The sequence below is a fragment of the Tinamus guttatus genome, unplaced genomic scaffold (genome assembly GCF_059628265.1).
Source record: "Tinamus guttatus ecotype Peru unplaced genomic scaffold, ASM5962826v1 Tinamus_guttatus_pri_ptg000033l, whole genome shotgun sequence".
NCBI lineage: Eukaryota > Metazoa > Chordata > Aves > Tinamiformes > Tinamidae > Tinamus > Tinamus guttatus.
In genome coordinates, this window is record NW_028288567.1 from 4,681,562 (window position 1) to 4,708,623 (window position 27,062).

The following is a 27,062-nucleotide window of genomic DNA, read 5'->3' on the forward strand; positions in this document are numbered from 1 at the left end:
CTGCCCGCGTCTCGCCGAGGATGGCGTGGGCCTTGCGGGCGCCGCCGCTCGCCGCGCGCCTCCCGCTGCGGCCCCCGCTGCCGCGCGCCGGCCCCGGCCCCGCCGCCCGGGCGCGCTCGGCCGCCTCCGGGGCCAACAGCCGGCAGCAGCAGGCGGAGGAGAGCGGCGAGGAGCCGCGTTACCGGCACTCGGTGCTGCTGCCGCGCAGCCGCTTCCCCGCGCAGCTGCCGGGGCGGCTGCAGCCACAGACCGAGCTCGAGACGCAGCAGGTCGGGAGGGCGGCACGGGGGGGCAGGGGCAGAGCCCGTGCTGGGCGGGGGAGGGGAGGGGAGGGGCGCGTTTGTTATTGTGAATATATTTATTTATTTATTGGTTATTTTTTACTGTGTAGCGGAAAACGGGGTTTGTGCTATTTTTTTTTCCTGTTGTCTCCGCAGAAATGCGGCTTTTCAGAGCTGTATTCATGGCAAAGGCAGCGGAAAGCGAAGCAGGAGTTTTGCCTTCACGATGGGCCGCCTTATGCCAACGGAGACCCCCACGTGGGCCACGCGCTGAATAAAGTAGGTGCTCAGTCGTTAGTCAGTAGCGGTCCCTGCCTTCATGTGGTGGACACGCTCTGCGATGTGCTGGGTATTCCCCATTCCCCCTTAAATTGGTAGCACTCCCAGTGTTTGGCATTTTGGGAAGTAGCCCTCTTGGTTTTCCTTCTCCGGATAATAGAAAATGACAGGGCAGAATGGGGTGTCTCTTTGCTGGCTGCTCAGTTGTGAGGCTGGACATGATGCCTCTTTGAAGGGATAATAAATCTTTGAAAATCCTGTGTGTAATTCACCCCTAAGAAGTATAAATACACAGTTTGTGAGTGCACAAAAATCATTACATGCCTGTGTGTATATTTATGTTTGAGAAGTTTGTTATATTGCACTTTTTTACTTTTATCTGGCTATCATCACTGCAAAAACAATGATGAAGTGTTGATGTTTTTTAAAGTACAGTTTTTTTTTTTAATAAAACTGCTTCATATGGATGTATTTAGATTCAGCCATGGGAGCAATGGTATTTTGTATCCTGCAGAGCAGGAAAGAATAAGAAGGCCCCTCACACCTACTGACAGGATCTAACAGAGAAGTGTGGGCTTCTGAAAACCAAAGGTTTTTGTAAATGAGCGCTTTACTGAGACACAGCAAGCTGTGCTAAGCTCGTTAGTGACCTCTATGTTTAACAACGAGCACGGGTAGGATTTGATCACTTCAAGCCCTGCACATTTATAAACTGCATCTTTCAGTTGTCCCAAATGTGATTTCCTTTGATCAAGGGTCTTTTGGTGAGATTCTGCCGAGGTGCAAAAGAGTGGGCAAAGAGAGAGCCCGCCTGCAGGCTAGCATGCAATTCATCAGGCCTTCTGCTAAGACAGGCCTTGCAGGAAGCTCTTAGGCAATATGTAGCTATTCCATGTCGGGGAGCTGCAGTGGTAACTGGCCCGCGTGTCCTCCCAGATTTTGAAAGACATCACTAACCGTTTCCACATGATGAGAGGCTACAAGGTGCATTACGTGCCAGGGTGGGACTGTCACGGTTTGCCGATCGAGCTGAAAGCGTTATCGGAAGTCAAGGAAACTGCAAATCTTTCACCGATGGAAATCAGACGGAAAGGTAAACTATGATTTGGGAAGTTGGTTTAAGTATTTGTTTGTCCTAGTCGTCATATTTTGAATGTTATGATTTATAAATAGCTTTTATGCTTTTTGTGCCTGTTTCTGTTAGGTGACACTTTCTAGGACCACCTTACTGGTACTCTGTTTGCAAAGCAGATGGAGTACAATGTAATCTCATCAAGTGGGATAACTGAACAGATGCTTAAATTGTTGTTGTAATGAGCTTGCATAGTGTTGACCATGGATTTAAGGAACAAGAGGACAGGGGATTTAGACTTTCTCTCAACTGTGTGACAGCGTGAAAGTAGTATTTATTACATTGGTCTGGTTTTGGTGCCTTTGAATTCCAGGCAGAGCAGTTGAACTTAATTACAAACTAAAAAGAAGCACATAAAAATCATGCCATTTCCTTTCTTCAGGCTGGCTCGAATATCATGATTAGAAATGTATTTATGGACATTCTGTTTCTAATTGCAGCACAAAACTACAGGCTTCCTGAGAATGTAATTCTGTGTTAGATGGTATTTGAAATATCTTTTTCAAAACAGTTTCCAAGTTTGCTGAATGGCATTAGTATTCACCTACAAGCTATTCGTAATGAACAATTTAAACTGCTTCAGCCTGAAACAGCATCAGTGAAACTCTAGCCTCAATTTCATTTAGATAGCTTGCATTTTGAGAAACTATCTTCATAGCTGGAAATACTTGATTTTTTTTTTTCTTCCCACTGAAGAAGATGTGTGTTCTAGAGGCATGTGTGCTGTATGTCCTCGTGTTAGTAAAGAAGTTTCTCTCCTGGCTCTTTCTGCCCTTGACAGTTATTTTATATAACTACTTCTGTGGAATATATTTTTGAGCCTTAATGGTCTCTTAGTATGAAGTTTCACTTTATTCAACCCCAGCTCTTTCTTCTCAAAAATATAATTTCATTTAAAATATGCTATTGATATTAACCATGGTAGGTTAAACCTTGTTCTTAATTTTCCAGCCAGAGAATTTGCAGAAAGAGCAATTGAGAAGCAGAAATCTGCCTTCATTCGTTGGGGCATAATGGCAGATTGGGCTAACTGCTATCGTACATTTGATGGAAAGTATGAAGCAAACCAACTGAAAGTCTTCTACAAAATGTATGATAAGGTATGTAGAGCTTTTATTGAAGTATGTTCTAGCTTGTTAGGAGTTTTGATTCTCTTAACTCTCTTTCCTCTTCTGCTTTAGGGTTTCATTTATCGGGACTATAAACCCGTGTTTTGGTCTCCTTCAGCAAAGTAAGAACCAGCTTACTATTGTATCTTTGCAAGCTTAACAAACACCAATGGCTTTTTATGTTCACATATGTTAACCTGTGTTTGATGTGTACCCAGTACAGCCTTGGCTGAAGCAGAACTTGAATACAATGAGCAGCATGTCAGTCGCTCTGTGTATATGAAATTTCCCCTGCTGAAGCCACCACCTAAACTGGCCTCTGTATTAGGTATGACTTACATTTAGTTCTTAGAGACAGGTAGATTTATTTTCTATTGTCATTTTTTATGACTAAAATACTTCTAACTTTTATCTGTAGGTGGATCATCCCCTGCTAGTGTGTTAGTGTGGACCACGCAGCCTTGGACTGTGCCAGCCAATCAAGCAATTTGCTACATGCCAGATGCAGCGTATGTGTCTTTAACTCAGTTCACTGATCTGTTTCTGTCTTTATCAGTATTTAGCAGAAAAAAAAAATTAAGTGACATTATTGTCAGTTTTGTTCTATTTCTCTAATAATGTATTAGTTTTTGCTTTCATTTTTAGCCCATCTAAACTTATTTATTTTTCCTGATGTATTGTTTTCTGGAAGTTCTTCGGAGATTTAAAAGCAAATTGGATAGACTAAAAGAAGCTCTATGTTGTCCTCTTCTAGAGTTTGGAGGATTAAACTGTTTTAGCTTTACAGTTTGTCATACGTAGTATCGTAAATATTTATTTGCACTGTAGGTATTCTATTGTGAAATGCACAACTACTGGTGAATACTTCATTTTGGCTACAGATAGAGTTGAATCTTCAGCTGCAGCTTTGGACACACAGTTTGAGGTTATATCAACATGTAAAGGTAAATTTTCCTGTCAGATTCTGTTAGATTTGGTCACATAGTGTATTGTAAGTGTATTTTTTCAACCATAGGTTTCAAACTACATTTTAAAATCTGGTTTTGGGTTTACAACATTTGAATATGAAGTTGGAGTCTTTTTAGTATAAAAACTTTAGCTATACTGAATGCAGTTTGTTTCTCTTGCTAATGTCTTTGCTAATGCAAGAAGTGCTTAATTTTAAGTTTGCTTGTTGTCTTCATGACTGCTAAAGTCTTCCTAAATTGATGAAACCACGTAATGTAGCAGAATCAGCAGAAACATCAGCCACTATTGTTGTCTGATGTTACTGTTCAAGATTTTCATGATTTTCTAGTGTCTTAAGCAATCACTATAACCATGAAGACTATTGAGGTGTCCTATATGATTCTGGGCTCACACTTACAGCTAATGCAGTAAAGTTTGCATCCTCACACACAGCACAGTAGTGGCAATAGGCCCACTTCTGATTCAGTGTTTTGAGTTACAATTTAACTTTTGTCTTAATCCGAGACCGGTTTCTGGAGCACTGAGGTAGTGGACCCTGAAGAGTGGCTACGTGCTGTGTGTCTCAGGGTGGAATGACACCACCCACAATAGGCTACTGTTGTGCAGCATAGGAGAAAATCTCCCCCGCCTTCCCATCACCTCCCAGGACATTGCAGCAGTAACAATGCAAAGAATTTGTAAGCGTTTGAATGGGAAACCACAAAGAAGATAAAATTTTATCTGAATAATATCCTCTCTGTACTACTGTTGATTTGCATTTCTGTTCTCTGATAAGAGAAGCTGAGAGCATGAATTGTTTTTCTACTTTCTCCTCAGATTATCTTTTTCGTTTCCAGGTGCCGACTTAGCGGATGGTTCTTGTGCTCATCCCACAATTCCTGGCAAAGTCTCTCCTTTGTTACCTGCAAATCACGTGACAATGACAAAAGGAACAGGATTAGTTCATACAGCCCCAGCTCATGGTATGGAAGACTACAGTGTAGCTTCCCACCATCAACTACCCATGGTACTTTATTTTCTTCAGCTTTAGCTTCTATTTTCTTGCAATTGTTTAATCACATGCCACTAAAGCGACTGTTGTAATTTATGTGTAAACCTTGAAGCATGTAGATAAGTGAGTATCTTTAATAGCCTGCAGAATGGCCATATGCAGAACTAAACTTCAAAGAGCATGTATTCCCAAATAAAAGGATGAAGAGTCCCGTGTTTCTCATCCAGTTAATCAAAGTTGCCACTGTAGTGGTAGAACAGAAGGTGTGTTTTTTTTTTTTTGAGAATAACACAGTACTCCTCTGTCTATACTCGGAACCCATTATAAAGCTTCATCTAAAAATTAACAGGTATACAGGTCATTATTACGATTTTCAGCAAAGCCTGGGGGATTCTTGAATAAGAAAAAAAGATATGGAATAAGGACTTAACTCATATCTTCGTTAAATATACCTTGAATGTCAGTGACTTTAAAAGAACATTGTGCACATGTGTATATATATGCATTTGTAAGAATAATATTTACTTAAATACATATAAATTTATATACGTGTATGTATATATATACATTTCGTTATGCATGATCAGTACATGTTTGGAAATGAAAATGCAGGGTGTTTTTTCTCTTTTACCTTTTTAAAGAGGTAACTCTTGATCTTCCAAAACCTGAGTGTGCCCATATTTCTGTTGATTCCTTTTGTTTGTTTTGCTGTTAGTTTGAAAATTAATTAAAATCCTAAGCAGTGACTTGCAGTAACACAGCTGTGATGTATTTTCAAATTTAGCATTGCTCATTTCTTCTGACGGATCAAATTCACTTGTCTGTTGGTTAATTACTATATTGCAGTTTGTTAAATCTAAAGTGTACTTACATATGGCATACTTTGTTTTTCATCAGAAAAAAATGTTACTTAGCAGAGTACTTAACTCACTCTTGAATATCGAAAGATGATTAATTACCACATAGGATTATATTGACACAATTAATATGTTAATTTTCAGGATTGCCTTGTGGATGAGGGTGGATTTTTTACAGAAGCTGCAGGTCCTGAACTGCAAAAAAAGAACGTGCTTGAGGAGGGAAATGAAGCTAGTGAGTACTTAGTCAATTTTTACTTTATTAGGTACATTTTTTCAAATATATTTTCCGATTGTTATAAATCTGAACACATTTTGAATATGGGTAAGATACAGGCATCACTTCTTACAGTGCAGATCATGGAAAGGGAAGAACTGAAGCTAGCAGTAACAGTATGTTTGAGTCTAATTTTTTTTTTTTTCCCCTCTCAGTCATTCAGATGCTTCAAGCAGCAGGGAGTTTATTAAAAGAGGAGAAATATGTACATAGTTACCCATATGACTGGAGGACTAAAAAGCCAATGATTATTCGTGCCAGCAAACAGTGGTTTGTAAACACTGCAAGTATAAAGGCTACAGCCCAGGTAAGTCACTTTTGTTTTGTGGGCAGCTTAAAGGCTGATGATGCCACTGGAATCAGTAAAACAGTTTTATTATGTATCTCAAGGTTATTGTCTTCTCTACTGTTTACAAATGCTGCCTATATGACATCTATCTATGTGACAGTGTTACTAAATTGTGGAAGTGACGAATGTTGTCAATTTAGTTTTTGTCAATATTGATACAATGCAGCATAAATGCATTGATCCTGAGATGTCTGATTATTGCACTTACAGGAGATGCATAAATTTCTTAGAGCTACTGAATTTCCTTCCTGAAAGGAAATTTATCACTCTATTTTTTAGAGTGATAAATTTATCACTGTATTTTTTAGAATTTTATCACTCTAAAGGTTACCTTTGCATATGTGATAGCCATACATGGCTATACATCTGTATTTCCTCCCATATTTGTTCTGCTTGAATAATAACCACATCCACATTTCTAGTGTTTTAAAAAAACTTTTTTTTTAATGCAATGCTGATTGAAATTACATGCTTCCATGAAAAAAATTCAGAACAACACATTAGGCTGTGTTGGGGTGATAGTGATTTCCTTCTAGTTAAGGCATGAGGTTATTCCATGTTATTCTATGTTTCATCTAGCATGGTGAAAAACATGCCAGTTATTCAGCATGATTGGGAGTGTAAGCTGGAATTCAGGAAATATGTCTCAAGATGCAGTTTTGAAGTCAACAACAGCACAAGGCACAATAAACAGCTAAACACTGAGTGGAGCTACAGAAACCATTTCTGCCTCACCTTTGTGTGTGTCTGCTACAGTGTCAGAGCTGGCAAAAAGGCTGCGCTGTGTGAACACATACAGTCTATATGGTGGTATTAGACTATTACTGAAGAGCAGAGTGCAGTTAGGTAAATGAAACAAATGTTTTGTCTGCCCAAAAACATGTTTCGTAATGCAAGTTCAGGCCTCTACCTTTTTCACTGATACTGTTTACCTGAGTGCTGATTCTTGTTCAACAATTTATTGTTTGCTTTTTAGGAAGCACTAAAAAAAGTGAAAGTTATTCCCACATCTGCAGTAAACAGAATGCTGGAAATGCTGGACAGAAGGACGTTTTGGTGTATATCACGGCAAAGAAGCTGGGGTGTTCCAATTCCTGTTTTCTACCAGAAGGACACAGGAGAGTGCCTGATAAACAGGTAATTGTCTAGCTTTATATGCACTAGGAAGTGAAAGGACAAGAGCACTTACTGTTGCTCTGCAGTTTTGCAGTATGTCATAAAACTCATAACTGAACATGTTCTTGCTTGTAATTAGTTATATAAAGTGATAACTTGCTTAACATGACATTTATGCAGATGATTGAAGGCAGCTTACCTACGTACTTACGTTACCTCGTGAGTCCCTCAAGATAGTGGTTGACAGTTTCTTCCCTCTTATTCAAGTTCAGTGAGCTGGCAGTAGTCACAGGCTTGTATGGCTTAAATAAGGGGGAAAACATGAGTTATGGGTAGAGATTGTGAACGTGGTCTTAGCATTATGAATGGAACAAGGCAGATACTTGTTAAAATGGGCTTTGAAATTGAGTAGCTAACAATGAAAAATCTGAAGTGGAATAACAAAGTCAGTTGCAGAATATAACTTAGGCTTTGGTTCAGAGTAAAGTTACAGGGTGGATTTTTTTGTTGTTGTTGTTATTGGTTTGGTTTGTTCTTTTCGTCAAAAAAAAACCCAAAACCACTCACTCATTGAGGTTTTTAGCCATATGAATAGGTATGCCCGAAGTTTTGCATTCCAACCTTACTCTTACTTTGGTGAAGTCAGATAGTCACAAATTCCTGAAATGCCTTTTTGCAGTAACTGTCTACCATGTGATGCAGAAGAAATCCTGAGCTATATTATTTTATATATGAAACCTCAATCAAATATGATTTTATTTATTTATTTACTTTGAGGAGTAATAGGGAGCTGCTTTTACCAGTTTAGGGAACAGAGGTTTTCCAAAAGCTTGGAAAAGAGGTGTTGTGGAGTTCCACCTTTGTCTATTTCCTTAATTGTTTTCTGTCTGAAGGTAACCTGTGTAACTCCATTTTACAAGTTTTAATCTCAGTGATACTTGTGCAATTTCATTAGGGTAATGAGAAGGAAACAAACTTGAATGGCAGACCATTTTGCTTTTGATGACAAACAGACTGCAAAGAGTCCAGCTTGTTTTGCAGAGTCCTGACTGGGTAAATGAGTGTGGAAGGTGGTCAGGCTTGTGGGGTGGGGAGCAGGGAGGGGACGTGGGACAAAGTTACTCCATGACTTCACCTAGCGTGACTGCGTGTAGGGGCACAGCTGTGTACTTTGCTGCTCTGAGTAGCAACAGTTAACAGTTGTTTTTAGTACTCAGATAATGCTGAGGCACACCAGAAAACATGGATGAGAGCTCTGTGGGCTGTGAAACCATTTTGTCTGCAAAAACGGAAAAAAGTTGAGTATATAATTCACATCATGAGTTACAATTTGGGGAGAATACTCATTTGCAGATTTTCTGAGCTGTATCCTTCAGTATGTTACTTGTATTTGTTTAAAATTATGCTAAACATGGAGTTTAACAACAAAACAAGAATGTAGTTAAATATAGTTTAGCAGTTGGCAGTTAAATAGCTACTTCAGGATGTAGAATGGACCCAGTACAACAGATGCAGCTGGTGCAGAAAATACTTAAATGGATATATGGGAGCTCTTCTAGGTGGTATTAAAGTTACCTTAAAAGCTTGTATCAAATGGGATGTCTTTTTAAACCCTTCTGTGTCTGTGATTACTGCTGGAGTTATATGATGTACAGCGATCGGGTGATAAACTTTGTGGTAGAATAAGAGCCCTACCTTTGTGTATTTAGATACTGGCCTACCAGGAATGCGTGTAGGCAAGGGGACAAAGGGACAGTGTGGCATGTTGGATTAGAATTGATCCAGGTGGGGGGGAAAAAAAAAAAAAAAGACAACGTATATGTTATAAGCTGGAAAAGTAGCTTTATTTAACTTGACCGACAGCTTCTGATGCCCACTTATTATCAGCAGTCCATAATTCAAGTTATTTTACAGCAAAGATGAAACTTTAAAACAAAGGAGTAAAGCACTCCTTGGCTGTACCAAGCTCCTGGAACAGGTATTGGGGAAGTGTACAGAATATTGGCCTATAGAAATGACAGGCAAATTTAGAAAGCAGTCTGTCAATTCATAGGTCATTTTCCTGGACACCAGTTCTTACTGGAATAAACAAGTAAACTTAAATGTTCTGTTTCCGTTTGTTATTTTGAAAATATAGCACAGTGGGATGATGACATACGAAACTAGTATCAGAAAATCGTAGATCGTGTGAATAATTCAAAATCATTGAAAACAACAACAGATAACTTGCATTTCCAACAAAGGCTGTTTTCTTAACTTGAATGCTGGGTGAATTTGCTTCTAGTAGCAGCAGCTCCGGCGTTTTTGAGTGACTATCAAAAGTAACAGCATCTCCACTGGAAGTTAGTGTAGTCCACATGGAGTTGCTGTTACATATGAGAGCACTGATCATTGGTCTTGAGTGATCCCCTCTATTAATCACCTGTAAAATATTTTTTTAAAGCAGTTTCCCTCTGTAAATCAGTCAGTTTCCCTTCGCTTTGTCATTTAAAAGTAGTGAAAATTTCTCTTTTGCAGTGTTACTGCTTGTCCCCAACAGAGCAGTTTCCAGACATTAAAAATTCTGTCTTTCTAACTTCAAAAACAAGAGCTAGGTTGTAATCTTGGATGCAGTAAGTTTAATACCAGATCTCCATGAGAGTCTTCCTGCTTGCCGCTGCGATGCCACGTAGCCCTAAAAGACATTGGGTTGAACAAAACAGTTTTCTAAGGTTATAAGAATATTCTGCTGAAGACTAGATCCATTATGTAGGCTGTACCTCATCATATGTATCATGCAAGCAGGTATTAAAAATTAGTGTCAGATAACTATAAAATAACAAAATAGTATGGCGTCGAAAAAGGAGCATGCATCATCACTACTGCAGTTTTCCAATGGGAATTATACAAATAGATTATAGAAAACTATATAGAATATAGAGAACATTGTGTGCGATTTCTTTAATGAAGAAATAGGAGGAAAAAAATTAAATAAACATTTGATCTATTTGTTTTGCCTGTCAACTTTTGAAGTTGATTTCTTATAAGAGGAATCTAATTTTAGGAAATTTTGCAACTCTTGAAAGTGAAGAGAGATCAAAGCTAAAAACAGATTTCTGATTCTGTTGCTAATTCACACCAAGTCCTATGAATTTAACTATGAAGTTTAGTGCATGCATTAATATGACCTCAGGAAATTACTTCTCAAATTTACAATTTCACTGTATCGATAGTAACTATTACTGCAAAGGTTGATCTAATATCTTATTCTCTTTTGGTGACTCAGATTAACAATTAACTTAAATTTGTCCCACTGAAGAAACCCTCAGTTTTGAAGCAGGTCTACATTGCATCTAATTTGCTATCTAAAGTAGTAAAATATGGTTCATTGATTTAAAAGCAATAGAAGCTTACCGTAGCCTAAATACTTACTCTCAGGATATCGAGGAAGGTAACTTGTCCTCTTTTCAGTTGGTCGAAAAGAAGGCGAGAGAACAAGAGGAACTGTTTTCCTCTCCTCCTGGCTGTATCTTAATGCTGCCTAATTTCTGTTAACACATTAAATAAGTGTTCAACGTAATCGATATTGGACTTCAGAGTGATTGGCTGGTGTCGTGGTAGCGTGAAATGCCGTAGAGGTTCCCGTGTTAAAAACGTAGCAAGTGACACGTAGCGCAAGTTCTTCTAGATACGGCGAATGAATACGGGGCAAAGTTTTACAATGGTGTTTATTGCTCGCTCTGGGAATTATCCTGCTCGCATTGAAGCCCACAGATTATAAAGTGATGAGTACTTATTTGAGAAAGGTGGTTTTCCTTTGCACCTTCTGTAAATGTCATTTTGGTTTGTTTTTTTTTTTTAAAAAAAATTCCTTCTTAAAACATAGATACTTTAAATATAATCTTTTTCCTCTCTTTGGAGGTAATATTATGCTAGGGAAAGATCAGAGAAACAGGGTTTATTTTGAAACTGTAGGAGGAAAAAAGCCTTCGAAACAATTATCTTTGGTTATCTTCTCTTTAAAATACTGGATTGGTTGACTATTAATATTTATCAGTACACTTGCTTTGAGTAGGGAAGCTAAATGTCATGAAGAAGAAAAAAACTGCTAAAATGTGCTTTTATTCCTTGATTTGAAACTGATCAAGTTTTGAGAATCTTGATCCGTAAGAAGATGACAGTCCTAACTTTTCCTGTGCTTTTTAAATTTGAGTTCTGCCCGAGAACTTTCTTCTGTAGCATAATCATATTTGTTTGTTTGTGTTCACGTCACAGAAATACACCTTTAAAACCGTTCTGTTCCCCATACAATAACAGTGTAAGCTTTTATGCTGCAGAGCAGCAGGCCTGGCGAAGGCTAGGCCGCGACGGCGTGCTTTGCAGAAGCAGTTCACCCAGAGTGGCAGCTCGTTGCTGTGCGGTGTCGGCCCCACTTACTGTAAATGAAGGCAGCCGTTTTTACAAGGTTCCCCAAGGCAGCCTGAGAACAAGGGCTGTTTCCTTCTCGCCCTTCCCCTTGCTGGGACGGAAAGGGGGACGCTGTGTCCTTGCTCCAAGCGCCATGGTTTGCCCTGCGTAGAGCTGCCTCTCCCCCGCCCTGCTGGTTTTCCCATGCCTGTCTGATGGCCACTTTCCAGCCACGTAGGATTGCAAGAAAATGCTGCTTCCCACCCATGAAGAGACAGTCAGTAACCTAATTTAAATATAATCTTCTTTTCTCGGGTTGGTAGGACAGTAGTCAATTCCTGGGAGATTGTAAGGGAAATGCTGCATATTAAAAGCTTATGTATGCATTTGTATGCATGTGTCTATATACATAATTTAAAAAAAACAAACAAATTTTAGTTAGAGACTAGTATTTTAATAAGTGCTGTCACACAGTTTGCTTTGTGGAAAGTGAAACGATTACCAAGTGGAACTAATAGCAATCGTAACTTTAAAACACCCCTGTCAGCAAACATGGCATATGTCATGGTTATTCCCTAAGGGCTGTTAAGTTTTTATCAGGAACGACTAGTCTAACTCATCCAACTCATCAGCCTCCAGAAATTCAGCAGGGCAGACGTGGCACAGAAATGTGCTGATCTTTATGGTAAATCTTCTCATGCTAGTGGTGGTTGGTCTTCCCCTGCACTGCTTGTTTGGTTGGTTGCTTTGAACCTAAAGGAAGATGGGGGCTATGTTGAGAGCAGCTCTGACATGACTCAGTGTGAGCCTAGAGCACTCAAAGGGGTTTTGGAGTTACTGGTTTTGGAATCCTTTTTTTTGTGAGTCCTCTTCTTGTAGGAAACTCTAGGCTAAATTGACAGTTGCAATGTCAATATTGATTGAATGTTGGTGAGACTTTCTCTGCTATAAGAATCTCTAAAAACAGTGGTTTCGTTAAATATCTGTTCAATGCTTTGAAAATGTACAGACTAAGAATGAATTTCTCACCATGTATATATACAGTATGGGCAAGTGACATGGAAGACAAGCTTAGTTTCTGTGTAATTTTTTCTACTTGTTTTAGACACTTGTTTTTAGACTTTATAGACTTCTTTAAGATTTTTCTGCTTGAATTTGTGCTGATAATCAGTATGATTCTCAATTGGAAAAGGTTTTAGATTCAAACTTGGTACTAGAGCCATTATTCAAGCACCTTTTTTATTGTGTGTGTGTGTGTGTGTGAATCAATGCACCCAAATTTTACTTGTTAATAAGAGTGTGATAGGAACACTTGCCCAATCAAATTTTAATCATTCTCTTTTAATTTAGGAACACTCTGAAGTCTGTGAAAGGTCAGCATTAAACCCGATAGTTTTGTTTGCCTTGACCTCTTGGTTCACAGCTATTTGGTCTTGTAAGACCTTTGCCAGTGTGAGTCATGATTGTGTTCTGGTATGGTGCTTCTCTCCTGAAAATAGAAATGCTGCCAGTCACTTTCACAGGGTGAGAGTTCGTCCATAACTCTTGAGACCATTGAGAGAGCTCTTGAAGGACTCAGCTGAGGAGGAGTATTTACCCATGGTTGGAATTAAAGACACTTCCTGGAAAGAGTCAAAGGTGGAGCCTTCTTGCAGCAAGCAGTGGAGCATAATGTTGTATATTGCTTTTTCCAAAATGTTCCAAGGTCCTACCTCCAAACCTTCAGTAGAAGGGGCTCGTGCCACAGAGGAGAATCAGATTTGGTGGAATAATTTAGTCTGGCCTGAGACAATCAAAATAATTTTGGTTTTGGCTTATATGCTTTTTCCTGAGAAGCTTCTGATTTTACAGGTATTTTGCCTGAAGGAAGGAAGGCCCAAAAGATATTTCTTGGCTAGTCTAGGACACTCCATCAGGGCTGCATTTGTTGTTTTCTTCTGTTTGGAGGAAGTAACACACCAGAAGTGTCTTTTTGCAGATAGGCCTCTGTAATATTTCTGGAGGGAGAAGACACCATTGAGAACTGGCATTCCTAAGTTTTGTTTTACCAAAATAGTTGTTAGCAGATATTGCTATAAGCCACAGACTGTGTCCCTTGACAATTTCAGGAGACAATGACTGCCGTCTCTTATGGCCTACAGGGGTGACAACTCCAGTGCATGCCTGTTAGCTCTGGTTCTCTAAGGGATACTGACTAGTGCTAATGTGGTTTCCCTCCAGAAAATGTACTGGGATGATCTAAATGGACTTACTTTGAAAAGACCAGGACTAGTTAATACAAAATCATTGGTCTGACACTGCAATTTTATCCTTGCAATCATCAGCAAAATGGTGTTATCCTCATGAATTCCTATTTCATGCTGTGTTACTGCAGAGTCATTTGTTTTATATCTTCTTGAAGAATCTAAGTTTTCATACTTACGCATTTTCTGTAAGAGCACACTGAGCATTTAGTGGATGTTCCGTGAGATGAAGGGAGTTTTGCTTTTTCTTTGTTTTTGTTTTTTAATCTAGACCTGACCTTATATGCAAAATCAGTTTCTTCTAGCCTTGCCTACTGTGGACCACAACTGAATTTGTCATAAACAGTATAGAGAACTGCAGGCCTTTCTGTTGCGTTATCTGTTCATATCAGGAAAAAATGCTTAGTTTAAAAAATATTTTTTCCCCATAGTATCTATTTGTTTCAGAATCTTTGTCCTTGCTGGTGCTATACTGTATTGACTGATACTTTGCCCTCAGAGTGGTTGATAACATCACTTCTGGGTACAAGAACTACAGTTTGCTCCATTATTGGGAATGATATCTGTAGTATATACCTGTATTTATATTTATATAACGTGTATAAAGTATATTTTAAAAAATGTATTGCCAAAAGAGGAATCCAGGCAGCTGCTAATGTAATATGAGGTGTGTACATTTGAAACGCTGGTATTTGGTAGTTCTATTTCCAGGTGAGTTTTCAAGGTCTCAATAAAGGGGAAAAGAGAAACTTGTTATCAAAAAGAGGCAGTATTGTGGGGGAGAATAGTTGCTTTGTTTCATTCCAAGGCCAAGAAATAACAAGTGAAATGGGTTTTGGAAGGCTTCAAGCTGAGTGTCCAAGCTGTTGATGGTTTGCAGAACAGCTAGCCCGAATATAGGTTTCTGTATACCCAGGATTTTACACAACCCTATGGCTAGCATCTTGGAAGGCGAAAGTAGAAAGCTGTTGGGGGTTGGGAAGCTGATAAATCCCAGGTTTAAATAGGTTGATCTCTTTATCAGTATACTTTACCACTTGGGTCTCAGGTGCTTGAAGAAATGTGTGCTAATTTACCAATTCATACAATCCATTTTTCCTTCTAACCCAGCGAAACCGTCACAAATATCATTAAAATAGTGGAGCAGCAAGGGACAGATGCATGGTGGACTCTTCCTATTGAACAGCTACTATCAAAAGAGGCTGTAGCAAAGGTAATTTTTTGACCTCAAATAGAGAATGAGGTGGTTGAGTGATGGGAAGTAGTGTAAAACCTTCACATATCCTTGGAACACTTTTCCAGTGTCTCCTACATTTATGAGATGGTAAGAGCCAAGTGTGACAAAGCACGTACAAGCAGATTTGTGCCCTTAATTCAGGTCATGGAGTCTCTATTTTCCTCCTTTTAGTCAAGGAGGATGCCAGTTTCTTCTAGAAGCAAGTTATGAGCCAGATCATGTATTAAGTCTTTTTTTTTTTTTTTTTTTGTCATTAAAACAGGATTTTTTTGTCCTACCTTCTATTGTTCCATTAATAGTTAGGTTCTTAAGCTTACAAACAAACAGTAGTGTGAATCTAGCATTGACATTTTTAGGCCTTTTTTTTTTTTTTCTTGTGGCTGATGATCTTAAAAACTATTGTTAATAATTATTTAAGTTATTTTGTGTTTGCATGCAACATGGCTGGCAGAACATGTACAAAACTGGTCCAGAAATCAGATCTGCTTTATTTATAGCTTTGAATAGCATTAATGATATGGAATATTCTGTTTGCATTATTTAATAATTGTTTTTCCAATAGGCTGGTGGTCACGATACTTCAGATTATGTAAAGGGACAGGATGTTCTGGACATCTGGTTTGATAGTGGAACTTCCTGGGCCCATGTTTTGGAAGGTATGAAATTAATATGTTGATAATGGTTCTATAACACCTGGGGAACCAATGTAACCATTTTGTATAATGCTGTTGGTATCAGGAAAAAAATGAGCAGCAAACTGGTGGTCATTTCTTTGTAAAGATTTTTGCTTATGCTTGTAAGGAATAAGATTTAATGTTGGCAACCTCATTCTCAGTATAATTGAAGTTGAGATTTTTCTAATGCACAGACCTTATTGGCCATATGGCATGCGTTTTGTCTCCTAATCAGAATGTGATTTTTTTTTTTTCCTGTAGAATTTTTATGAAAGGCTGAGGCCTTTCAATGTTACCTGATGCTTTAGATGACTTTCAATTAACGCATTTTGGTTTGCACTAGTGCATGCTATTTGAAACAGGACAAAATTGAGATTGGCTGCTGAATTTTCAAAAGTTTAATCGTTTTTAGCAGAATATGTGTACCTTAGCCCTTTTTACTTACTGAAAGTTATCAGAAGTGAAAGGAGTTTGTCGTGGTTTAAAATGCTCATACTTGCTCTGTCATTTATAGCATCTCCCATGCTGTAAAACAGGAGCATGATGATAGAAAAATCATCGTGAATTTGTAGTCATATATGTACACACACACACAGGTGTCTATATATACACTTGTGCACATGTATGTGTGTGCATATGCATATATACATATACTGTTTGCCCGGAGAGTGATCCGGAGTCAGGAGACCTTTCCAAAGGAAGGAGTCCTGTGCAGAGCATGAAGTCTGGACTTTAAACCCTCAGCACACAATTGTGTGATAACAATCTTGTTGAATTATAAAACACGTTAGTACCAGAGGTTTTATTTCCTAGCAACACGGTCAGGCAACAGTACCATCAGCAAACAGTTTCTAAAGGACCTTTACATACGCTAAAGTTCATTCTCTTTAAAAATGTTTCTGGTTTGGTTTGGTTTTCGAAAGGCCATGTAGTGATGGTATTCTACATGCACAAATATGTGCTTGTGTTCTTTAAGGGCTTAAGCATCTTCTATGGAAACTACTTCTGTCCTATATAGAAAGAAAGAGACCATATTTAACAGGCAGTAGCAGAATTAATACTTTTGGCTCCCTGTTAATTTATCAGAGTCCCGTATGGTTTCTGTGAAGTCTGTTGTGTGTTGGGTCTTTCACAGTACAGATTCCTCTTTTGCTGAACTCTTAAAAATGCCCCTTCCTCCCTGGCCAGTTGCCTAGTTTCATTAAATTGCTGGGATTTGGTGTGTTTAAGACTTGTTATCTTGCTCTCAGACTTGAATGGATTGGCCCAACAGGTTCAAGAGTTAGGGAGGGACACAACTAACAGGCAGTGTGATCTCAAAAGCCTCTTTATCTGCAGAAACCAGGCTAAAGTTGCCTTGCCTTTGGCTCAGGGTAATTGAGGCTCCCATTTGCTGCCCAGAGTGGAAGTACAGAGTCCGATTCAGATGAAATGGCTGGTTCAACTTTACTGTTTTTGAAAAATGCCTTTTGCAAGATCTGTTGAATGAATAGCTTCCTCTTGCATTTTCAAAGTATACACCAGCATTTACAACCTGATGCAGAGCTTCTTTCTACATAAATAGTAATAACTGACAGCATTTATTAATGTACTAAATGATGGACTTGCCTTCCAAAATGCTCCTGTAGGAGGAGGCTCATGGAAAAATCCAAAATTGCTTAGGGAATGTCACAACAGAAAGCAAAACTCCCTGTGGCTTAAACTCCTGAAAACATCTTGCCCTATGGGGCTGAGTTGCTACCTGTGAAGTGCTGTCTCTTCAATGTGTGGAAGGTGCTGCTGACGGAAGGTGCTGCTTGCTCTCACATGGTTATGGAGGCATGTTGGGTAGTGGATCTTACAAAGGACAGGAGCATGTGAGGTGATTTCAGAGCTGCTGGAGGATTTAATATATTGCTGTAACTGAGACACTAATGTACATAATTGTTGCAGTCTACTGTGAACTCAAGTTATTGGAAATTACAAGTCAACAATCTTTCTATCAGTAGCCACCAGGAAAAAACACTGTTACTGGTTTTCCTGTCAATTCCAGTCTTACAAAAATAAGCAGTTTTCTTCAATAACTGTGTGACATCTACCCTGGGCAATGTGGACCTGACTTGAACTAGCCATGTTGGAGCAAAATAGTTATTAAATGAGATGCAACGGTTCTTAAACTCATCACTTTAGCTAATGGCCATGCATACCATATATATGAAATATGGGAACAGACTTTGTTGCATTAAATTAGCATTTCCTTCCTTTTTTTCCAGGCTAGAGATATCAAAGGTTTTGATTCTGGATGAAAAGTAGCTTTACCCAGACTTGAAGTTAGCATGCCATTATATGTCAGCATTGTGACAAGAAGGTGCTTCTAGCAAATTAAGATGGATGATTTGGTTACTAGAGTCACAAAACCAAAATTTCTGTAGTTAAAATTATTTTGTGTACAAAATAAATGTTAAACTATTTGCAGCATTGAGAGCAAACCCGCATCACATTATTGCAACATGCTACTAAAATATTTATGGTGATATTTATTTCACCAATGCTCTGTATTCACTGATAAGTGAAGTTAGTGTTATGGACTTGCTGTGCTGTCTAATCCAGTTTCTTACTGCAAATGCCTCATTTTTTTTTTTTCTTTGGAAAAGCAGCTTTTTCCACTTCTTTTATAAAGGGTTAAAATGTGTAATATCTGAACACTTCATGTAGTGATAAATTAATTATTTTAATTAAAAAATTAATGCTACCACTGTGAGGTAGCTTTAATCTGCTACCTGCAAACTGAATGTGTAGTAAAGGTAAAATTTTGTTCTAAAGCATCTGATAATTTTGAATACAGAACTTTGTGGTTCCTAGGACTGTGTTATTTCTTTTCTTCAAGGTTCAGTTTAGTTTGGGTTCAGCTATATCTACAATAAGTTTTTAATAGAACTGGAAATCCAGAGGCTAAAGTCAGACACACACACACACAAAAAAGTGAAATAAATTTGTAAATTTGGATTTAAATGACTTGCAAATCAGCACATGGGCTTTCCATGGTGCAGCAGGGCTGCACTCTGGGTCCTTATTTACTTGCTTTAACTTTATCAGCCCGTGTGCTCTGCAGACATTGTCTTCCTGTATTCATTTTTTTCCTAAATTCTGCTGTAAATGAGTTGTCATAGACAAGTTTTCTTAAGTGCATAGCCCTTACTGATATCTAAAAGCGGTATACTGTATTTTCAACAACTGTGTAACTGTTTCATAATGTAGACAGGGTGGTGGATTAAGGGCAGACAAACAACTGCAGAAGTTCATAAATGCCAAAGTTGGGTGAATTGCCTTGGTGAATTCTGGGTCTGTTCATTTTTGTCAGCAGGTTTCTATATTTAATGACAATATCAGTCCTTAAGTATTTAAGTAGAGACATTCTCAAGACTGATCATTGAGGAACTTCTGTAGCAACTTTGTTCCTCTTTGACAGACTCGTTTCAGGAGCTGTCTTTGGAGAATCCGTTTTAGAAAAAAAAACTGTTTCATTTTAACTGTTTTCTAAAATTTCCTTTTCCGCATCACATACACTAGAAACATGAGGTTATTATTTTTGAAAATGTTAAGTAAAAATGCACTGAACCAAAATGTGATGTGCTGTTGGTTTAAAAAAAATCAAGCAGCACATGACCCATAGTTCCACTAGAATGATGGTAGTTTTCAGCATCATAATTCTTTCCCTATCTTATTAGATAATATTTAACTGTATGGGTGTAATTATTTTACAACTTACCTATCTAAGTGCTTAAACTTTTATGCTGACTGGGAGACTTAAATTTATCTTAGCTGATTCATTCCTGGCATTAAAATGCAATATGTTTAATCTAAAAGTCAAAGTCTGTAAGATCAAAGATAGAGAATCTTGAAATCCAAACCAGAAGGATCATAAATGTTAATACTCTTTAATGACCTATGTACTATAACTCAATGTAAAATAAAGAACTGAAAAGTCTCTTCTGGGTTGTTGAACATACTACTTCATAAGTGGAAGAATATGTACAGTGTTGTCAATTAATTTATTAATTTATTAATTGACAATTGCAATTTCAATAGAACCGAGGCAAGAGAGCTACTAGCAAACTTAAAAAGCAGTTTTCTGTAGATGCAATGATTATGCTGTATTTTACAAAGATAAAGTGTCTAGTCTCCCCTTAAACTCATGTTGTAGCAGACTGCCTGTCGGCCAGAGCAGTTCCTGCCAGAAGACACCTATTCAGTTTGCTGTTTGGCACCAGTTGTTTGTTCAAATTCTTCATTTGTCCAGATTTAGTCATCTTATTTTAAGGCTTTTTGTTTTGTTTTTCTAGTTGCCAGAAGTTGCACCAAATGTGAAAAGGTCACATTAAACAACCAGTGTGTCTGGTAAACTGGCAGTAACTAAAGAACATGTTGCTGCTGTTTTATGTGTTTTCTGTGTTATTTTATTCCTCACCACAAGTATTCTTATGGTTGTTTTTTTTATCTTATCCTCACAAATATTTTTGCAGTCTGATCCAAAGGTTGATCCGTTTTCACTCTGCGTTTAAAAACATCAAGATGTTTTGCAGATTTTGCTGAAGGAATAAACAAGTGTGCTGAAAACATATCATCCACTCGCCCTGTTTTTTTTTTTCCTTCCCCCTGTGGCAGCAGTAACTGCTTGGCCTTGACCTTTGTAATGTTGAACTTCACTTTATTGCAGGATGGATCTAAATATCGAAACTTCCATTAAGTTAAGCAAATAAATTGAGTGTGTCAGCAGCAGAAAGCAGAATTGTCCCGGGGTCCTAGGACGAGCAGGAAAGGAGCTATTGGACAAAATGGAGCAGAAGAACTTGGGTCTGAATTTTGTCTGAACACCTGGAAAATCACCCCGCCAGCTTGTAGAAACACCAGTCAGTTCCTCCCCCTGCCCCTTGTGGCTGCCCCCACCCTTCCCATTTCGTGGCTTTATGGGTTTGGTGCCTCGCACCTTCTGCTCCCGCTGCGCTGCTCTCGCGCTGCCCGGGCCTTTGCAGGGCCAGGAGGGACCTGCTGAGTCAAGAGCCCCGTCCCTTGCTGTGCCGTGCTTGCAGTTCACCCCATAGAGCCGCCGTGCCAGGTGAGCTCGGGTCACCGCGGCGCTGTTGACCCTTCCTGGTCTTACCTGAAAATACCCGGGGTTTTACGGAGCCCGGTGAATCTATTGCATCTGGAGCGAGTCCCAGCGGGTGATGTCTCCACTCACTGCGTTTGTTCTCTACCAGTTCCCAAGCGCGTGATCCTGTCCTGAAGCCTTCGGTCTGGTTTTGAGTATTTGGAAAGCACTTTTAGAACCTTGTGGGAAGGGCTCCAAGTGTCATGGCTCCTCTTCTCATAAGTGATTGCTTAGTGTCATTCCTTTAAGCGTGCCTTCCTCCGAACAAAGCTTATCTTGACTTCAAAAGCCTAAAGTTAAGCTCAGTTCATCAAGTCTTGGGTTTTAATGATTTAAATTTTGTGTTACTGATGGATCATTTGTATCGTATTGAAGAAATCATACATCTCTCATCTAGCAACTCATCTACTCTTGTGATTGATTTTTTTTTTTCTCTGGATGTGTGTGTCTGTTAATCACTTGAGGATCTAACATAGATTGATATTAAAAATATAAGCACAAATTTTCTGTCTTCAAAGATGCAGAGCAAAGAGCAGATGTTTACCTTGAAGGAAAAGACCAGCTAGGAGGATGGTTTCAGTCTTCTCTGCTAACTAGTGTGGCAACAAGGAAAAAATCACCATATAAGTAAGTGCTCGAGTTGAAAAAACATGTGCCTTACATGTCTGTAAACATTGTATTGGTCACTTAGAAAATGAAATGAGTAAAACATATTAAAGATGTATGTGCTGCTGAGATGGCTGCACAATATATGGTTGGTTGAGCGCCACAGGCCAAGCTCCAGACTTATTAGAGTAGTGGATGTCCATATGTTTTGATGTGCGAATATCCTATTGGAAATCTATTTTTAGCAGTAGGGTTTTTTGTTTGTTTGCTTTACTTAGTCTTGTTTTCACTAAAACTTTTTCTCCAGGACTCTGGTTGTTCATGGATTCACCCTTGGTGAAAAAGGGGAAAAGATGTCGAAATCTATTGGCAATGTGGTTGACCCTGACGTGGTAATCAATGGAGGTGAAGTAAGTGAAAATGCTGAGTGCCTCGATTTCTGGTTGCAATTTTTCATTGTCCCCATCTTTCAGTGTGTTTTTCGCTATATTGCTTCCTTGTAGCAGAAGTTTAGAAAGGTTTTCTTATGACTTGGGCATGACTTGCAGTTCTCCTGGGCTGGATTAGCAACTTGGAGTTGTTTTACTTCAGCTGTAGTAGACTTTGCTCTGTGGTCTGTGCTAAGAGAAAAGAAATTAAATTATATAGAAGATGCAGAATGGTGCTTTTGATTTGGGAACACCGTGGATGCAGTGATTGCGGCAGGGAAAGAATTAACCTATTAACCCATGTTCGTGCACAAAATGTCTTCAGCTATGAGCATCAACGTTGCATATGAAAAGGATTCAGGACTGTGAGATGGGTTTGACTTAATTTCCCTGTGTTCTAGCACTGCCTGTATGCAGACTGCTGCGGGTGTGTGTTGCAGTCTGGGCTCAGCAGGAATCTTGCTTAAAAGAGGGGTGAAGGCCTCCAAATAGAGCAACTTTGTGGTCACAGTTGCAAGTATCGTTAAGGCCTGGAATCGCGCTGTTCTCCAAGCTCCGGGCCCGTCAGGTTTTGTCGTGTCACCCCCCCCTAGGATCACAGCAGGGACCCCCCGTATGGCGCCGACGTTCTGCGCTGGTGGGTGGCAGAATCGAACGTCTTCACGGAGGTGCTCGTTGGACCCGTCGTACTTAACGCGGCGAGAGACGATATCAACAAGGTGAGAGCCAAACACGCCAACGCTCTGCGTGCTGGTCACAGGGCCTCTTGGCTTTGTGTCGGCTGCGTGGAAGTCGTTGTAAAGTGATTCACTCTAAACTAAAAGAGCTTTTCCAAACTCCAGAACCAATTTTGCAAACTGGCTTTTACACACGGATCAAATAGGAATATGAACTATGCAAAAGATACCCTGTGGCATGCTTAGATAATAGCCACAGTCTGGTTTTTGTTCTTCTGTAGGTTTTTGTGGCAAATGTTATACATGGTATTCTGTGATTATTGAAGCAATCAGTTTGGAAAACAAGCACGCTTAGTTAATTCATGGTAGAACATCATCATCTCATGCTTAATCTGAAGTGCAAAATATTGCGTTTAACTCATGTGGTTTATTCCTAGCTTCGGAATACGCTACGCTTTATCTTGGGAAATATAGATGGCTTCAATCCAGAAACTGATGCCGTTCCTGCTTCAGAGATGTACATAATAGATCAATACATGCTACATTTATTGCAAGATTATGGCAGCAAGGTAAATTGTTTTCATTTTCCCTGGATATATGCCCGAGGTGGAAAGCTTTAATTCTGAGTGTTGTGTTATTGTAAAGAAGAAAATTTGACATTTGGGTCATTCTAACTGTTCAGACTAGTAAGATTTTTTTTTTCTGTGCTGCAGTAAATAAATAAATGTTCTCATTAACACCTGTGATAAGAAAAATATGACTTAAGTTTCAGAATACTAGAGTTGTTTAAAGGCTGTTAGGACTTAATAACTTTCATTTAAAAAAAGGAAAGGGAAAAATAAACCTTTCCTCTGAATATCTAAGTACTAAGCTTTCCCCCTGGCGTAGGTACGCAACTTCCGTTAAAGCTATCAGAGTAAAGAGTATGTATCAAACGGGCACATTATGACCACGAAGAATTTTAGCTCTTGGGAGGAAGTCTTTGCTTTTTAATAGTCTCAGCTTGGTTTTGACATGAACCTGCCCTTTGCCCCTCTCCTGTGCCCCTGTCCCCCAGGCCACTAATAGAAATTTTGTAGGATACGTGAAGTAGGAGCTAAAGAATCAAAGTGTTTGAGAGCTTTGGAAATCTCCTATATTCCGTGGAATGGAGCACTTCTTTTTATCACCCAGAACCATTCTGCTGAATGGATGTAGTTTCTGTGGTGCCCCCTCTCCTCTACCCGTCCATACTCAAACTGACTTTCTTGTCCTGATTAACTGAATTAACACTTCCTCCTCCAATGACTATTAAGGAAAAGATTACCCCAGACTTGTCACTCAGCACAGTTTGTGTAAATTCAGGTTTATAAGGAGTATTAATTGGATCCAGGGTGATCAAATTGGTACTTACCTCTCTCTGCTCCCCATCCCAGGTTACCGAAGCCTACAAACAATATGATTATAGCAAAGTTGTTCGATTACTGCAAGCTTTCTGCTCCAGAAATTTGTCTAACTTTTATTTCAGCATAATCAAAGACAGGTAAGGATATTTCTGCTGCCTTTAAGCTATCATGGAAATGGTGGGGGGGAAAAAATCAAGTTAATCATTTTGAAATGCTCCAGGGAAATGTCGAGTGAACACAAGTACCTTTGAGAGCGTTTAACAACTATGTCTTGTGCTCTAGGGAGCCAAAGCACCCAGGTGGAAGCTCAGCTGCTCTCAGTAGCTATCAGGATAGTTGTTTTTGTCAGGGATGTGCTAAGTTTATTCTCTCCACTAGGGGTGCTGAGTCCTTTTGAAAGATGGTCAAGATTGTACACACTTAGAACTAAATGAAGTGGTAGAGAGAGATTCTTAAATCTGTTTTTCTACGTACAGAAGTATGTGTCTGTGAGATGGGGGGCATGGGGAAAGGCTACAGCAGTTACCTGGGTGATCTGAAGTCCTATGGGTCCAAAAGGCAAAGAATCCTTAGGGCTGGGCCTCCTAAGCGAGGATGCTGTCTGTAGCTTAGGGGATGGTGCTGCATGCTCTTTGGTTTCCAGACTGAAATAAATGGGGGTGAATACTGAGTTTAATAAATGAACTCAAATAAGGAGACAGCAGACTCACCTTCCTGAGAAGAGATTCTCTTCTGTGCAAGTGAAGCAAATTAACAGGCATGGCACGAAAGCTTCTTTCCAAGAACAGAATGTGGCTGCTTGTGTAAATATTCCTGTTCCCTCACCCCACTGTGCCTTCCAAGGGGGGGCACAGGGGAAAAGCTTTTCTTAGAAAGGCTGCGTTAGGCTTTTACCCTTTACGTGAAAGGTGGCACTGGCAGCCTTGGAACGATGGCCCCAGAGCAAGAGCCCTGCCGTGGCCACACCGCGAGGATCCTCCGCAGCTTCCGTGTGTGTTTGTGTGTGTGTGTCCCGCAGGCTCTATTGCGAAGAGGAGAAGGATCCCAAGCGGCGCTCCTGTCAGACTGTGCTAGCGGAGGCCTTGGACATCGTGGTCCGATCATTTGCACCGATTCTTCCTCACTTGGCAGAAGAGGTTTTCCAGTACCTCCCGTACAAAAAGGGTAAAGCGTGCGTAGGACTAAGGAGTTGAGACACTGTCTAATTGCACAGTTAGAGAGAATGCAAATAGAGACGTGCACCATTCTCTGTTACTCGTTTAGTAAGCACGTGAGCAGGCAGGCACTGCATTCACAATTGCTGTTTCCTTTGCTTTCAAGACTCAGAAGGTGTGTTTCGTAGTGGCTGGATTAAAGCAAGCTCAGGATGGAAGAAACCTGGGACTGAGGAGGCAATAGAAGGTGCCTGTGCAATAAGAGACTCTTTCCTTGGGTCCATCTCTGGCAAGAATGCTTTGGAATATGAAGTTGTCATCGTCATTGAGCCTGGACTGCTATTTGAATTAATGGAGGTAAAAGACACAACTACAGCCACAACTGTGAGGCTGTCCATCTCTTAACTTCTTTAACTTCTACATAACTTCTTTTCCATCTCTTAACTTCTATAAACACTCCTCTGCTTCAATAGAAAGCTTTATGCTTGATGTGTCAAGGAAACTTGAAAACATCTGTCTGCACAGGGGTGCTTTAGACACTGAAATTCAAGTGTGTAGGAGTAGAGGGGTTTCCTCATAGGAGTCATCAGGTTGGACTTGTGGTTGAACATCTCTACTGATTCATTATCAAAGAAACTTGTTGATTTGTAGTAACCCTGGTGTTAATCTTAGCATTTATAATTTTAAGGACCAGATAATCTTAGAGCTTATAGGGTAGATCTCACTTTTGAGGCCAGATTTGAACATATATGCATACCCCATAGATCTGGTGTGTGCATGTATTTATTTATAAATACCTAAGTGTATAGATACATAAAATATATATTCATTTTTTATAACTTGTACTATCCTTCTGACAAGTTTCATTCCTTTAGTGGCCCCAAGGACATCTGGAACTAGGGCTGTGAATGGCACCCACACACCACAGTTCTGTATTTGCTTTAACTGCTGCTAGCAGGAAGCTGCACTTCAAAAGCAGCTGAGGAATAAAAACAGGCTGTGGGTCTGAAAGTTAATGCTCTTGCCTAGGTACTGCAGGCTGAGGAATCTTCTAGTGTGTCCCAGCTGAATGAAATAATGATGGCCTCCCAGACCACGCTGGTGAGTGAATTTCCCAAAGAAACACCTGCAGATGCAAATATCGTCAGGGGGACCTTTTTGATCAACTTGGAAGGTAAGCGACCTCTTCCAGACATGCTCTTCCTCTACGCAGTGTCTGGCTTTCTGCATTGCAGCACCCTGTGTTGAGCAGCCCTTTATGAAAGGGAATGCTACTGCACCTCCCCCCGGCGTTCTCAAGAGTGATGCTTGCCTTAACAGGGGGTGATATTCGTGAAGAGTCATCCTATGAAGTGATCGTCCTACCAGCTGCCCAAGCCAAGTGCCCGCGCTGCAGGCGCCACACGGCCGCGTCCCCCAGCGCTCCCTGCGCCCGCTGCAGCGCCGTCCTCGCGGGAAAAGGCAGCGGCTGAGGGGGACGGGGGACCGGCTGGTGCACAGCCACAGACAACAGGGCAGGGGAGTGACGGGGCAAGGGGGGTGACTGCAGAAACACAGGGCAATGGCCCAGATTGAGCAGAATTCTATTGTGAATAGGGGGAGCTTTCTGTATTATACCCAATTGTGTATATCACTTTTAAGCTTAATTAAAAAGGCTGTTCAAAATAAGAGTAACCTGTGCTCTGTGGTTAGTAAGACTAACCCTGGTAGTCTTGTTGTGGAATTTCCTTTAAGTGAATTTTTTACATTTCTCTCCTGGCATGAAATACTGTTGTAGAAGT

At 39.8% G+C, this 27,062-nt stretch overlaps 1 protein-coding gene across 1 annotated transcript; it reads left to right on the top strand.

The window, feature by feature from the left end:
* The first annotated feature begins 20 nt into the window (after positions 1–20).
* Positions 21–26,753, top strand: IARS2 (isoleucyl-tRNA synthetase 2, mitochondrial). The gene is made up of 23 exons (XM_088531420.1): positions 21–269; positions 438–560; positions 1,497–1,653; positions 2,644–2,792; positions 2,874–2,923; positions 3,020–3,129; positions 3,220–3,310; positions 3,630–3,745; positions 4,607–4,776; positions 5,763–5,853; positions 6,051–6,202; positions 7,221–7,381; positions 15,100–15,202; positions 15,789–15,882; positions 21,550–21,658; positions 21,945–22,047; positions 22,659–22,784; positions 23,180–23,311; positions 24,158–24,264; positions 25,146–25,291; positions 25,448–25,638; positions 26,311–26,455; positions 26,602–26,753. Exons 1-23 carry the CDS (start codon positions 21–23, stop codon positions 26,751–26,753), a joined length of 3,027 nt encoding a protein of 1,008 aa, XP_088387546.1.
* The last annotated feature ends 309 nt before the right edge of the window (positions 26,754–27,062 follow it).

What these genes read in the sequence shown, in the direction of transcription:
- IARS2 (XM_088531420.1), top strand. Translation starts at nt 21, where the DNA reads ATGGCGTGGGCCTTGCGGGCGCCGCCGCTCGCCGCGCGCCTCCCGCTG. An exon ending in GGAGAGTGCCTGATAAACAG is followed by an intron (nt 7,382 to 15,099) that starts GTAATTGTCTAG and finishes CTTCTAACCCAG; the next exon opens with CGAAACCGTCACAAATATCA. An exon ending in AGGAAAAAATCACCATATAA is followed by an intron (nt 21,659 to 21,944) that starts GTAAGTGCTCGA and finishes CTTTTTCTCCAG; the next exon opens with GACTCTGGTTGTTCATGGAT.